This window comes from Pocillopora verrucosa, chromosome 4, assembly GCF_036669915.1.
Source record: "Pocillopora verrucosa isolate sample1 chromosome 4, ASM3666991v2, whole genome shotgun sequence".
NCBI lineage: Eukaryota > Metazoa > Cnidaria > Anthozoa > Scleractinia > Pocilloporidae > Pocillopora > Pocillopora verrucosa.
Genome location: NC_089315.1, coordinates 27,987,117 through 28,002,749, shown reverse-complemented (window position 1 = coordinate 28,002,749; position 15,633 = coordinate 27,987,117). Strand labels below are relative to the sequence as shown.

General features: G+C 37.0%; 1 protein-coding gene across 2 annotated transcripts; it reads left to right on the top strand.

Moving 5' to 3' along the window:
• Window positions 1-99: 99 nt before the first annotated feature.
• On the top strand, window positions 100-15,296 carry LOC131769482 (rab-like protein 6). 2 transcript variants are annotated; one of them, XM_059085204.2, is made up of 20 exons: window positions 100-369; window positions 1,742-1,848; window positions 2,261-2,288; window positions 2,732-2,779; window positions 3,682-3,740; window positions 6,010-6,104; window positions 6,698-6,761; window positions 7,221-7,297; window positions 7,789-7,894; window positions 8,183-8,230; window positions 8,618-8,673; window positions 9,081-9,211; window positions 9,530-9,631; window positions 9,728-9,920; window positions 10,882-11,293; window positions 11,862-11,896; window positions 12,290-12,378; window positions 12,745-12,798; window positions 13,044-13,081; window positions 13,799-15,296. In XM_059085204.2, exons 1-20 carry the CDS (start codon window positions 243-245, stop codon window positions 14,045-14,047), a joined length of 2,118 nt encoding a protein of 705 aa, XP_058941187.2. In that variant the 5' UTR covers window positions 100-242; the 3' UTR covers window positions 14,048-15,296. The 2 variants fall into 2 exon arrangements, with proteins under 2 accessions (XP_058941187.2, XP_058941186.2); XM_059085203.2 differs by having other exon boundaries at window positions 9,725-9,920.
• The last annotated feature ends 337 nt before the right edge of the window (window positions 15,297-15,633 follow it).

Sequence of the window (15,633 nt, the reverse complement as noted above, 5' to 3'; positions counted from 1 at the left end):
CTCCTCTTACATGTACCTGAAGGGGTGCGTGACAAAATCGAATGTCCCAGAATCCTCAGTGATATGCACAAATGTTTTGGCTGGGTAACCAAGCCAGCCACCATCTCGGCCACGAATTTGATGGCAATACCGCGAGTGAGCTTTTGCTATGTTTCATTGTATTCCATTTAGAAAACATGGGTGATCGTGGTTGGTGAAGCGATAGTACTATATCAGGGTCTCTCCGCCATCGCCATCTGAAAATGTTTAGCGCGCTTAAGAAATGGGCGAAAGGGGGCAATGAAGATTCCAAACTCAACACTCCGTTGGGAGTGCGTGCGATGGGCCAGGCGTTACAACGAAAGTTTGCCCGGGGCGTTCAGTATAATAGTAAGTTATGTAGATTAAAAAGTTATATAGATTAAAAAGTCACTCACTTACCTCTTTTTGTGTATTTTATTGATCGTTTATTTGATCTTTGGCCAGATGGTGTCTGTAATCTTGTTGACCTTTTTCTCGTCTGCCCCTGTTGTGTGAAAATTTCTAAATTTAGAACACAAAAATCTTCTCTTACTTTAATTATTGCCACGAAAATTTGATTGTTTCCTATTTCCTGTGGTAATTCATAGATCTGAAATTCATTCAACTAACTGCTTATACTGTATAATGTTATTTTTGTATCGCTGATTTTGTTTCTGATCTACCATACTTTGCAACAGTTTCTGGAAAAATCATTACATTATTATTATCTTGTTTCAGACACTGAATGTTGTGATCTTTCTGAATAGTTTTCGACAATATGAATACCTTTTCAGTTTCTCCTTAGTCTGTGACTTTTTGTTTATTTGTCTCTACAGTTATGAAATTTAATTCAAGAGCAGTAAATAAAAGAATATTTATTTCATACATACTGAACGAACGACTGTGAAAATTGTATCGTTCGTCCAATCAGAGATACGAACGATAGTGCTTCACAGTTGAGGGCAGCAAACGGCTTCCAATCTTTGAAATGTATCGTTCAGCGTGAAAAAATCATAGTATTTATGAAATTAAAAAACATCATACCATGGAAAGTGCTTGAATGATTTTTAATCACTGGTTGCAATGCATCAAAAAACTCATTTGTTCACTGTATTCACTTGTTTGTTTTTTTATATATAGCAACTTGTGAATAAAAATCATTCATGCGTTTTTCCCATGGAATAACGTATATATATAGATATATAGATATATATAAATATGTATACGACACATTTTGCAAATTAATGTAATAGAGTTTATTATCATCATCATTATCATTATATTATTAACATGAAAGATTATTGTATTATTATTGTTAAAATAGTCACCAAGATCCAATTTCAAAATTATTGAGTTTATAACTTTTAACACCCCAAAATCAGTAGGCGTATTTTCCATACTGTTCTCTACACTTTTTCAAAGGTGCTAACAAAGAGAATTTGTTAAACAGTCAGTTAGTGATCATTTCTGTTATTCTTGTGACCTCATTGTTTGATTCAGGGGGATATTGTGAGGAGAAATTAGAAACTAATCACTCTCAGGGGTTAAAGGGTTAAAGTTTATCCATGCTCAGCTATAACAGGAACAAAACTTCTGATTGATGTTGGTAGTAATTACTACATGTGAAATTGTCTAGATTCTGATTAATTATACCATGCAAAGGAATGCAGAAATACAAACTTTGTTTTTAAAAATTTTCTTTCAGTAGTGACCTTCCCAAATTTTCTCTTTCTTTTTGTAGTGAAAATAGTTATAAAAGGAGACAGAAACACTGGAAAGTCCTGTTTGTTTCAAAGACTTCAAGGAAGACCATTCAATGAACAGTATATTCCAACAAATGAAATTCAGGTTTGTCTAGTGGTGCTTTTAATTGGGTGTCATAATCCAAAACTAATGATAATAATTAAAACACAAAAAAAACCAATCAGAGTTATGAAGGTGATTATGGCATAAGGGGAACATGACTTAGCTACAATATGGTTTTGGTTCTTTATCAGATAGGCGGAGATGATGGTGTGAGCTTGCCAAACCAGTTTAGACATTCCTCAATTTACTTTTATTCAGAAGCATAGCACCCTGTGTGAATGCAAGGGATATTTGTTCTTTAACTGAGGACCTTGTGGATAACTTGATAAAAAGTTGGCGTTAGACATGTTTGAGTTCAAGTTTGATAGTTACAAATCACAATTTTTCAGCTATTTGATTTTTGATGATTGATAGATTAAATGATCAACATATTTGAATTTGTCCTGACATGTAGGTTGCAAGCATACACTGGAATTACAGAAGTAAGTTGAACTATTAATAAAAATACTTGTGGAGACTGTATATTGAATTAACAGTGTTCTCCTCATTCTTTTTATTGACAAGGTCTTAAGTTACATGTATAATCTTAGTTTCCTAATCAAAAGCACTTTGAATCTGCACACCATTTCTTGTCAGAAACTTTCATGTCTGTTTAACCCTTCAACTCCCAGATCAAATTTGTTATTCTCTTTACTGTCAACCATAAAATTCTTATAATTTTAGTTGAGAGAATTAAGTATTGGATCAAATAATTATCCCCAAATTGACCTTTTTCTTTATTCTCATCACTTATCTGGTTAATATTGTGCAGATGTTGTAAGGAGAAATTCTGTCTTGGTCACTCATGGGAGTTAAAGGGTTAATATAATACTGACCACTATACAAAAGTGCATTAACTGATAAGCTGTTTTCCAAATGTCTCTAGCCACTGATGATGTTGTGAAGGTGGAAGTCTGGGATGTTGTAGACAAAGGTAAGAACAACTTTGATACTTTCATTTCTGAGATCCTGTTAACCCTTTACCTCCCAAGATCTGATTTTTAATTCCCCCCTTTAGCTTCTAACACTTGTCGGAAACATTGTGCCCTTACCAAAAACAATATGCACTAAAAACTTTTACCAGATGAGGGTAAATTTTACCCAAATGGACCAATCAGAGTGCTTTGTTTCCTTAGGTCTCCTGTTGGGTAAAGTTTACCCAATTGGAGTAAACTTTACCATTAGCAATTCGCAAAACAGAGCTCTTATGTGGGCTGCATCATCTCAGAATAGTTATAATCTGAACATATCCTTGTTAATTAGTTATGAGAATTTGGTGTAAGATCGAGATAACTTCTCCCTGATAAGTTTGAATATTCTCGTTACCTGCTTGCTGGATCATGTAAGGATATTAGAGGGAGAAGTTACATGTTGATCACTTCAGGGAGTTAAATGGTCAATAATTTCCCATACAGACTACATGAACAATACCTTTATCAAGGCAGTACCATTAAGCTGATAATCTGGTTGGTTCTCATAACCTGTTTGCATGATAACAGAGTGGAATCACAGGGAGAACTTACATGTTGATCCCCTCTGAGATTTAAGCAGTTTGGTATCCCAACAGTTGTTATGTTCTTTATCAATCAACCAATGATTCTCTGTGAGACCTAACAGAACCTATACAATCAACAAATCAATTAAATTTTTTTTAATCAATCTATTACCTCACTGAGATGATTGGTTGTTCAACAGAAACATAATTTTTTAAAATTAACATATATCAGAAGATTCACATGCCCCCTTGTACAGCTGAATGGAAAAAGGTTACATTGCAAGTGGTCAATAGCTTTTGGTCAATGTTTTTGACATTTTACCTTTGCTTTGATTTTGAAGGGAAGAGAAAAACATCTCACTCCAGCAGTCTCAAGCTAGAGAATGATACAAAGGATAAGGTGATAAAAACATATTCCCTGTCACTTTTTTTTAAGCCATATTAATTAACAAGTAATTTTTTGAATCAAAGCTTTTCTTTAATTTGATCATGCAATATTTTAAGATGTTTAAATTAAGTTGAATGGTATGTGAATTCAAAACAAATCTTTTTTTTCACAAATGGGGATAGTGGTATGTTTCTTACTGTAAGTTGCATTCTCCCCCAGAATGTTGCCTTAATTTCTCTAAATTTTGGTTCATGTTTGCATTCTCTGTTTGGGCCAAAAAAGATTATATATCAAAGGAAGATCAGTGGATGTTGTTAGAAGGAAATCAGACTATTGACATACACATTTAGCTGGTTGTCACTTTAAGTGTCTTTTTTTTAGTCCTTATAATCTTGTTCCTGTTGAAAATATTGTTGAAAAAAGTCAACTAATAAAAATCTATTCTGGGGTGTTTCTCAGGGAAATATTGTGGCATTCAGACCTTGAGGTTGGTGGGGGAGGGGTGGGATTGGTAAATATTTGCAAGGGAAGGTGGCTTCTTTGCTTTGGACAATCGATAAATGAGGAGAACTATTAATTTTTACTTTAACTATTCTGAGAAGGGTGTTGATTTAATCAGTAATTATCAGCTACAGTGTATGCAGAGATAAAAATTTGTGCTTTTAATGTCAGTGCAAGTTATTAAATAGAGCATTCTGCTAAAGTTGATTTCTTCTCTTACTCTCTTGATTCTAGTGCTCCATTGGTGGTAGTTTTCTTTTAGCAATTGATGGAGAAACTTTTGAGGTCTAACTATGGATTTGACTTCTTTTAGAAATCTTTGATAAGCCTTCATCCGCTCTATATCCATGTAAAGTAGATTACATCTTTACAGTGTTGTCACCTGACCAAAGTCCACTTTTGCAAACTAAGATTCTCAGGAGTGGGTCTCTCTTTAGTTGTCATTTCATTTTTCTGCATCATGGTTTCTCTTCCCATGTTTTGGTTGGCAAGCTAGCTTCACAAGTGCTCTTTTATCTACTTCATGTCCTTACTTTGAATCAGTTCTTCTGTGTGAGCACATTGTACCGTTGTAGCTCACTCTGGTTTCCTTTAACCCTTTATTTATCATTGACTCACATGTTTTTAAGACTCACACCAATTATTTGTTTGACCAGAACTTTATTAATAATAGTAATCGCATCTAATTACTAAATATATACTGTAGTCCAATCCCAATAACTCTAACCTTCAAGGGAAACTAAAAAGGGTTAAGTTATTAGAAGTTGAAAACAAATGACCAGAAACAAGGGAAAAATGGTGTTTACTTTTTTTTTTCTACGCATACAGTATACATTCTAATCAAATTTAATAAGGGAAATCAACTAAAAATAAAATTCTTAACCCTTTAACTCCCAAGATCTGATTGTTAATTCTCTCCTCTAGCTGCTACACATTTCCTTGTAAATTGGTTATGAGAATTTGGTGTTCAATCAAGATAATATCTAGTACCTGATAAGTTTGAGTAATCTCACTACCTGTTTGCTTGATAATGTATGGATACCATATGGAGAAGTTACATGCTAATCACCTCTGAGAGTTAAAGGGTTAAGTGCTGCAGAAATCACACTGTGATGTAAATATTTCAGACTGCAATTTTTTAATTTGTCTTGTATTGACAGAGGTGGTTTGAAGTGTTTTGAGTTATTGAGGGTAAAAATATAGAGAGAATATGACATGAAGGGAAACAAAAATTTCTTTGATTTAGTGGGAGGGTTGAGTCACAGAGCTGAGGGTAACATTGCAATAATGTATGACTAAAATCTAGGGAAATTGATTTTGGTTCAAGTTAGTGAGAGGTTTGAGTTGTCAAGGGTTCAAGTTATTGGAATGCAACTGTTTACACTCTGTTTGCTTTGTTTGACCCTTTGATGCTCAGGAATTATCAAAAAGGACTATCCCATACATGTAGCTATAAGAAAAGTATGGCAGACAATGCAGAGAATTGATATTTTGATCTTGAGAGTTGACAGGTCATCTGCTCTAACCTATATTTCACAACATAATAATTGCCAGTGAGTAGCACGAGGCATCGTATTCCATAAATTAATCCCTTAAAATTCATCTCTGTGCCTGTCTAATATTAATGTTATTGTGTAATGCTGTATGTGGTATTTAAACTTTCTGTGCTGTACAAAACTCTGGTGTTTGAGTGGCTGATGAAAGTGGGTTCTTAGCCTTGTTATATATGATTTTTGTGTAAATTTATCCTTTAATTGATGCAATGGTCTTGAATCATTAGGCTGAAAAAGACAGCACAGTTTTAGATGCAGAGTTTGTTGATGTATACAAAGGAGCTCATGGTGTTCTGATGGTCATGGACATCACCAAACCATGGTTAGTCTTGCTAGGCTGTTTTGTTTTGTTTGTTTGTTTGTTTTATTGTCCACATTTAATGATTGATGTTTGATGTTTTTTGATAAGAAAAAAATGAGCTTATGGACCACACCTTTTGATACAAATCGGTTTTCATATGTTTGCAGTAAAATTGACCCTTAGTTTCATGAGATTACATTATTTTTTCACCATTTTAAATATATTTTCTGATAACCATATAAATTAGATTTCTTCATGGGCAATTGTTGCATAACACAATTCCAGTCATGTTTAATGCAGTTACCGTGTCTCTTAGTGTCATTTAACCCTTTCCACCCTAACATCAGTATGCATATTCTCCTTACTGTTCTCTACACATTTCCTGTGGTGCTGACAATGAGAATTTGTTTCACAATCAAGAACTTGTTTAGTTGGTGATCATTTCCTTTTTTCTTAAGACCTTAAATTGTGATTCAGGGTTGATATTGTAAGGAGAAATCAGAAGCTGGTCAGTCGTAGGGGTCAAAGGCTGAAGGCTTTTACCAGGTTCTGGTAAACAAAGGCTAAGTTGACAGTTAATAATGCCACTGATCCATGTTTTTATGTAACTTTAGGACTTTTAAATATTTGGAGAGAGAACTTCCAAAAGTTCCAGCTCATATCCCTGTCCTTGTTCTGGTAAGCCTCAGATCACAGCTGTGTTTGTGAGATTTCTTTATGTGGAATTATTTTGATGTGCCATTTTTTGGGGGTAATCATCAAAGTCTTAATATAAATTAAGTGATGTGTGGAAAATTTGTATGAAACACTGCAAATGTGATGATGTGACAGCAGTTGTGACAAAGGTATGTCAACTTTCATCTTTGCAACTGTTGTGCTTACCACTAAATTGATGGTCACAGCAATTCAAGACATTTTTTAATTGAAGAAAGTTTGCGAACTTTTTTAGGTGAAAATTTATATTTTAGTCATCAAGACCAGCAAGTAACAGAAACAATCAAGCGGTGATTGCCATTGAAAAAAAAGATTGCTGTAAATAAGCCTAGAGAAATTCTCAGTGTGAATTTTTTGTAGAAAACACAACAGCAATTCTTGTTGTAGAATAATTGTAATTTTTGAATTAAATGCATTTGTCAGGCTAACCACCGTGACATGGAAGAACATCGATTAATCCCTTCGGAAGAGGTCATTGCATTCATTGAACATATGGAGAGGTAAGTGAGATCTACTCAGTAATGCATATGTTCCAGCATTGTATGTTTAATTTAACATGTAGCTAAAGAAGTTTTCGTCTGGACTCATTCAAAATTAGTCCTTCTGTCTGGCCAAACCTCGTAAACTCTTCTCTACTTCATTAATTAAGGTGTAGATATTGTTACAGTGCAGCTGTCCGGCGATTCTCCTTATGGAAACAAAGATGACAGAATTATTAAATGTAATTGTGGAATTAATTTCTCTTCTGATCGACACCTTACCACATGCCATGTTCAACATTCTGGTAAAAAAAACATACTTATGTCAGCATACATGTGTATAAAAGAAAGATTTGGTTAAAGGCTTTTCTGAAGTTAAGAGTTTAGTGTGGTTGAGACTTGATTCTCGCAAGAATCAGTATCGGACACATTCATGGTCTTTTTGATTTGCAGCCTTGTTGCATATATATGTTATTTTACTTTTTTATGACGAGAGTCGAATTTTGAATCAGACCTGACAGGTGCCCTCCTGTGCATTATGCTGAGACCTCCATGAAGAACGGCTTTGGACTGAAATATATTCACAAGTTTCTTAATCTACCTTTCTTATTGTTACAGGTATGTATCCTGTGGAAAATTTTACGTGGCCTGATTCAGGCGTTCGGTTAGTAAGCGTAAACGGCGCGATGGTTACGGCTGATCGAGAACGAGAGAGGTTTGGGACGACCTGACCCATACCTCTCATTTTCTCACTCCTCCGCTACTATAGCGCTGTTTACTTTCGCGCTTCGTTTACTAACTGAAAGTCTGGGACAGGCTAAGTTCTACCTTGAAATGTAACCTTTTGTCTGATACGACCACATGAATGCCCTAATGCACAATAATATCTTCTATGTGTTTGAACAGAGAGAAACTCTTATGAAACAGTTGCAAGTCAATGCAGAAGACACCGAGGTACCTCAATGTTAACGTTTTGTTTTAATATGCTAGTTTTCCCTTTCTTGTTTTTATTTTATTTTTCGTTGTCAGTAGTAGCTCATTCAGTTTCATGTATGTTGAGAAAGAACTAAGATTTGTGCGAATTAAGATAAGTTGTTCGATCTTCATATGGTGTAGCAATGTATTACGATAAGAGACATTGAAAAGACTACACAATTCTGATTTTGTTCCGAAGTGAGCAAATTTCAATCGCTCCGTAATTGGTCCAGAATACTCCCGCCATCCTCTCACCCAATCAGACACAAAACGAAAACCAATCACGACTTGTCGCTCGGGTTTTCCCGCGCTTTAGGCAGTTATAACAATTGCATGAAACCCTTCGTAATGGTACTTTTGTTGCAGTCAACTCTTGAAGAACTGCAGATTCACAAGGAATCCGAGGAGCAGAACTACGAAAAGTGAGTTGCTTATAAGGAATTTGCTTCTTGTTAGCTAATGATTGAAAACATCTCAACGCTGTCCCATATCAAAGAATTACGTCTTGCAAAAAGAGTTTTTACTCACAATTTTATGATGTGACAGCTGATTCCCTTGCTGACGACTCTACAACATGTGCTCTTTAGCTCCCTCGCCCAACACACTGTATCTCGGACACAACACGCTCTCTCTCGATCGCTCACGCAACACACTCAATCTCGAACACAACACGCAGTCTCTCGCACCCCTCACGCTCTCTACCTCAAACACAACACACTCTCTTTCTTCTTTCTCCAATCAACATACTCTATCTCGAACACAACACGCTCTTTACCGGTCGCTCACGCAACACACTCTATCTCAAAGACAAATTTGATTTTATTCAAAGGTTTGTGAGTTTGATGGACCGAAGGAGAAAAGAACACGAAGCCAAGAAGGCTGCCGCCGCGGCTGCTGCTGCAGAAGCAGATGGTGAAAAGACCGTGTCACCAGGTTCTCCTTCAGAAGATAACAGAACAGGTTTCATGTTGAAATATTAGAACAATTTTCAATTTATTTTAGGGAATAATTCAGAAGTGCTTTAGCTGTGCCCAAAACCCAAAACTCGCGTTGTGATTGGTCAAAAAAACTCTTTCCACCCTTCCAACCAATCAGATCATTGGTCACCCGCGCTTTTGGAAGCTTGCTTAAGTTCTCATTTATCCTCTTTTATTCATCATCTTCCTAAATTACGATGTACTACTGTGATTGATTTGGTTTGGTTTTGGTTTTGCAACCCTCAATCGAAGTGTTCTTGATAAGTAATCTATTTTTTCCTCCTTTGTAATGTTCTTGCAGGGAAAACTCCGAGTGGCGGTACCACCTCTAACGGAAGTTCTCTTAACGAGAAGACGTCGCAGAAAATGCCGTCAGCAACAAGTCAGGAACCTGATAATGAAGGTAAGCGATTATACTTACGTCGTCAGTCAACTCCAAGTAGTCTTTCCCCTCTATTATTCCATTCCCAGCCTAAATTTTTCGATATAACTTCAGCAGCTCTGCCTCAGAATGGCTTGACACATTCCTCCACCAACATCGACGAGTTTATACCCGAGGATGAATTAGACGCAGGGTTTTTAGATGAAGACGGAGGGTCAAGAGGTAAAAAGCGCACAAATAAATCTGCAGCTAAGAAACCGCCACCGAAACCTGTTGAAGCGGAACAGAACGAGAGTGACGATACTGAAAGGTGAGGTTGGATTTAAGGTTTCAATAAATCAAGAGGAAATGATAGTTGGCTCCTCCGTCGCGGTAAAAACTTATTAGGGACCTTAAGCAAACCACAACGGCGACGGCAACGAGGACATGGAAAAACAAAAGATCTGATTGGCAGAACAATAGCTCAGCACGTGCGTTTTAAAACTTTGTACATTTCTTAGCTGTCCTATGCAAAACAACAACGTGAAATCACTACAATCTGCGTCGTTTGCGAACCGAAACCGCGACGGCAAATTATTTTAATTTCTATTTGGAACTCTACGCTTCTTTTATACGTTATGCTGAAGTTGAGGTGTGGCGCCGTATGAGACGGTAAACAAATGCAGCCATTTTTGAAATTCTAATTAAAGGCAGAAATTCATTTTTTAATCTAAGTATTCCTTGGCGTTGCCGTCCTGACTGCTTAAGACCCCAATTAATTACTCTTGTTGAGGCAAATGTACTGAAGCTGAATTTTCCGAAGGCATTTGTAACTTTCATTTTAAGTGTATTTGCCTAGTCGTTCATTATTGATTCAAATTTTATCTTCGATGTACTCGTAACTTTCTTCTTGAGGAGTCTCCTGGATAAAATATACAACAAAACGCAACAGAACAGAATGGCATGTCATGTTAGTTTCACTGCTAAAGAAGTATAGTTTAAGACTCAAGTTACAAGTTTAACTAATGCTGCTACTACCACTTGTTGTTTTTTCTTTTTTTTTCTTTATTTCATTTTTTGTTTTTATTTTTTCCTTTTTCTCTTTCTTCTTCATTTCTTCTGAAGATTTTTTCCTTCTCATGGTCTGAAATAAAAAAAAGTCGTTCAAAAAGGCATGTCATATTTGTCCGACTGCCAAGGACTGCCAAGGACTTCTAATTAAGACTTCTAATTAATTATTAATTCTAATTAATAACTTCTAATTAAGATTTCGTTTGTTCATTTCTCTTTAGTGACAGTGAAGGACGTAACCCAATGGTGGCGGGATTCGCTGAGGACATAGACTCCGACGATGAAGATATCACACCTGTTGTTAACAATCACGTTGATGAAGAACTCGATGATGATCCTTTTACAACACCAAAGAAATCCAACACAGCCTTGACTGTTGAGTTAACTTCAAGCGAGGAAGACATAGAAGACGAAGAGGACAAAGTTGAGGTGGAAAAGAGAAATGATGGAATGAAGAAAGGAAAGGAGGAACTGAAGACTGATGAAACGCAAAAAAGGGAAAGTGGATCCATGAAGTTAGGCTTTGAAATACCAGTCAAGTCTCTGATGACAGAAGAACCTGTTGTAGATGGTCTTGGTCTTGCAACAGACGACGTCGATGATTGGCTGAACTCGCCTGATACAAATCCCAAGGTATTGTTGATTACAAACTGTAGGCTTCTGTTATATCGTTGTGACTCCGGAAATCTTAGAGCTAAGTTTCCCGACCGACAGAAAAAAAAAATGACTCGGTGTTTGGTCCTTACAGTTAAGAGGGAAATAAGTGAGTTGCTTCTTACTTCAGCATTGTTGTTTTATTTGTTTAATTTCTTCTTTTCATCTTCTCATTTATACTTCCACAGACTTGAAATGTTCTTGTGAAAAAGCGACACGGCCACTGCATTGCTCTTGGCAGTATTACACTGGCCCATACGTGTGATCCCCTCTCCGCTTCTGTCTTAAAAATTCTAGTTACGCCCCCCTGCGGCTGCTTCTTATTTCTCTCTAATACAGTGACTCGCGCTCGCTTGCTCACTGTTTGTACTCAGAACTTAAGTCGCGAATTTCTTGTGACGTAGCGATAACTGAGGGGATTTTACTCACCCTATCGTGAGAATTTATAGGCTCAAAAACGTTCTTTATTTTCTTGCAGCCTCGATATTTGTGTAATTGAAAATCTTATGTTTTTTTCTTGTCATGTATTTTTCTTTCTGTACCGAAGACTCCGTTTCGTGCTGACAAAGACTACAATACAAGGTCAGTGAATTAAATTCCCAGCGTTTTATAGCCTGCAGTCTGATTTTGGCGAGCGAGTGTTTAGTATTTTCTTGGTAAAAATCATAGCTACCATAGCTACCATCTTTGACTTTTATAGTCGTGGAAGGCAGGGGAGAGAAAGGAATTTGTACTAAGGTAGAGGAGGGCGACCGTCCACTCTTACTCTAAATCAAACATGGCCGGCTGCATAGAAAATCACGAGATTTTAACGCAAATACGTCCTTATAAGACGCCTGCATTGCTCGCTATACGTTTGATTACTGATAAATGTGGTTGACTAGAGAATTTGTGTTACGATTTGAATCTTATTTTCTAATTGTGGATACAACAAGAAGAACCGAAAATGATTTGTGTTCAATTATGTTTTGTTAGAAAAAGCGACACTCCTGTCATACCGGCAGATGATTGGGAGCAGTTCATGGCTTCACAAATGAAGCAACAAACCAGAGTAGCAAAAACTGGTAAGCAGCTACGTTTTTTTGTTCTTTTCCTGCCCTGTACAGCATTCCACTGTAGCTTGAGTTAACCTCGTAAAAAAAGGATTTTCCCCAGGTAGCAAGGCAGGAACTTCTGCACTCATGCCAAGTGGCCCATCCAGCTAAAGCTTATCCCAGTTTCCTTAGCATGAGGCAACTAGGAGTATCTCTTGGATAGGATGCCAGTTCATCGCAAAGTTACGCCCCGGCATTTCATCAGGCTTTCCTGACAATTCGCCAGAACCCATTTATTCTCTTGGGTGAAGAAGCGCTGTGAGAACACTCAGGTCGCCTCTTCCTCAGACTACTATTAAACTTTTGAGTTGTTCTGTTTTTTTTCTTTCGTTGTAGCATCTAACTCTTTAATAGACATGGGCCTCGAAGGAGAAGACAATGGAGATACAAGTAAGTGAAGAAACCTTAGAATAACTGTTGTGTAATGATCGGCACTGATTTTCTCCTTGCATTCTTTGTATCGAATTGTATGTGGTCTTAATGAGAAATAGGAAACTGGTCTGAAGCGGAAGTCGTTGTGTTCATGTAATTTAAAGCAAAGCTGTTGAGAGAAGTTGAGGAATATCGACGACGTTTAATATTTAGGATTCTGCTGTAAGCTAATTGTCATTTCTCTCCTTCCTATCCGCGTTTAGATGAAGAAAGTAGAAGCCGTAAAAAGAAAGAGCACAAGGTATGTGCTTTTGTTCAAGGATCTGCTCATATACTCTACTTCCGGCATTTTTGCTTCTTAACCCTGTAACCCTTTAACTCCCATGAATGACGAAGACAGAATTTTCTTTAAAATAGCAATACAATATTAACCAGATAAGTGACGAGAATAAGGAAAAATATCAATTTAGACGCGTGAGGCGCTACGCGTGTCTTTTTTGTTGCTCGATCGCTTTGGGATGATCTCTCTTTTTGTGACAGACACCTCTCTGACCTAACGCGGGGTTCGCCGCTCGTGCTTCAGCGCCTGTAGGGTCCAGCTCACTGGCTACTAAGTACTCTCTTTCTCTGTTTATGACTTCCCGTATTCGGTAACTGTGAACAGACTCCTTGGAAATATATATGATGGTGACTGAAATAACATATATATGTAAATAAATGAATCGCAAAATGAATTTAAAATTTGGTGCATGGCTTTCGGCTCGATCTGCTCGCACGTTATGAAATGAAAACATAGTGATAAGTATCTTCAGTATGTCTGAACTACGAGCAGCTTCCGTGTTGCTGTGGGTCTGCACAGTGATAGATCACAGAGGATATCAAAATGTGGGAAGAACATCAGTGATTCACTCGGCTGCGCCTCGTGTCCCACTCTAATCTATTGCTAAACAGAAGCACGGCAACTCGAAATCTATTTATTAAGTAGAGTCTCAGCTTTGTATTTGTTTTCTTTCTTCAGAGCGGCGAGAAATCTAAAAGTAAACATAAACGAAAGCATAAGGATAAAGGGGAAGACGAAGAAGATAGTGAAAAGAAGGAGAAAGATAAAGAGAGGCGAAAATCGCGACATCGAGAAACCGACGAAGGAAAGGACAGGAGGAGAAGTCGAGACGACGAAGGCGAAAAGAAAAAGAAACATCGTAGCAAGCACGGTAAAGGGAAAAGCGAGGATGGTGTGCAAGGTGGCGTGACATATGAGGAACTATGATACAAAAGGGTTCCCTTCGTTTTGGTGTCTACCTTGCCTCCTCTGCCATCAAGTCTCACGGTGATGATCTAATTAAACCAAGAGTGTATCTGACCGCGATGAAAAACAAAAATGGGCTTGAACAAAGCTGGATATGCAGTTGGTATACTGCTAAATATGTTGCTGAAATGACTCAGCTATGTCCACTGTCTGTTGATGTATTTTATACCAAATTGAAATTGCTGAAACTTAGTGCAATCACAATATGGTTGAGCAAGATCCCTAATTGCGGAAAGCTGAATGTAAACTTGCATCGAGGTGGTGAGACAGCGCTTTGCAATGAATAATCTCGTATTCCTAATTTTTTACGTATGAACGCAAATGACATTTTGTAAGTTTGTTTTCTAAAGATGAATAATTATTTGTGTTAGGCTGCAACAAATTATGTAATAGGGAGACTGAACCGACCAAATGCTTATTCTAATCCCTTAATAAGCATTCTGTGAAGTTTGTTTCAAGTAGGATGTTTTTGTGTTAGTTCTCGTTTTAGTGAATGGCTAAAATTTGTCTTATTCGCGTATTGCGACGTTTATACCCAACGCCTCGCGTGTTGCTGTAGAGAACCTACATCATCAAATTTATCCCTAAAGTATCACCCCTGAATCAAACAATAAGGTTATGAGGATAAAGAAAACTTTCATCTGTGATCGTGAACTCAAGAGCTCTTGATTGTTCGACAAATTCTCCTTCCAAGTACCATGAGAAATGCATAGAGAACAGTGATGAGAACTTGTGTATTGATGTTAGGATGCCATGGATTAATTTAAGCATCAGCTTGAACATTGTCTAATAGGAGGTATTGATTAGATTCCATAACTAAGACACAGAAAGAAGGACATGATCACGGTGCATTTTGTTTTCCCAAGGTGTTAAGAGGACTCTGAGATTTTAGTATATGACTTTTTACTCTTGAAACCTTTTTTTTTTCCGCACTTTATCCATCCTGGCGCAGTCAGCGCGGATAGGGATTGCAGACAAATCTGATTTTCCCAAAATCTAGACCTGAATCTGATGAAATAAACTAATTAGACGAAGATACAAGGTTTGATTCTCGAACATTTTCTTGTCCTTATAATTGAAAGAGCAGTAATTTCATTTATTTTTCTGTTTCAAGATCGAATGGATGCATATTCAGTGTCAATTGGCAAAACATACAATTTGGTGACGAATTGTGCAATTATGAAATAAATCTGACGTGTCTCTTCCAGAACTGAGCGTAGCTTTCTTTACTCTTATTCGCGAAAAAGTTGTCCACTTTCCACTACCTGCGTTATTTTTTTGACGTGATTTAATTTCTTGTACAGCACCATTGATTCAGTTGAAACCTTTAATACAAGAAATAGTTGCAGGTGACCGGAACTCAGAAAATTTTATCTAACAACCGCACTTCAGCGCATCTTCAACTGTTCCTGTGAATGTAACTTGATGACAAAAATTTCTCACTTCAAATCAAATGTCTTCTCCCCACGTCATTTTCTCCTAAAGTCTTAAAGAAGTCGGTTTCAGCAAAACGTGACCACTCGTAAATTCTTAGGAAAATCTCCATC

What these genes read in the sequence shown, in the direction of transcription:
- LOC131769482 (XM_059085203.2), top strand. Translation starts at nt 243, where the DNA reads ATGTTTAGCGCGCTTAAGAAATGGGCGAAAGGGGGCAATGAAGATTCC. An exon ending in TTCCAACAAATGAAATTCAG is followed by an intron (nt 1,849 to 2,260) that starts GTTTGTCTAGTG and finishes CCTGACATGTAG; the next exon opens with GTTGCAAGCATACACTGGAA. An exon ending in TCAGGAACCTGATAATGAAG is followed by an intron (nt 9,632 to 9,724) that starts GTAAGCGATTAT and finishes ATATAACTTCAG; the next exon opens with CAGCTCTGCCTCAGAATGGC.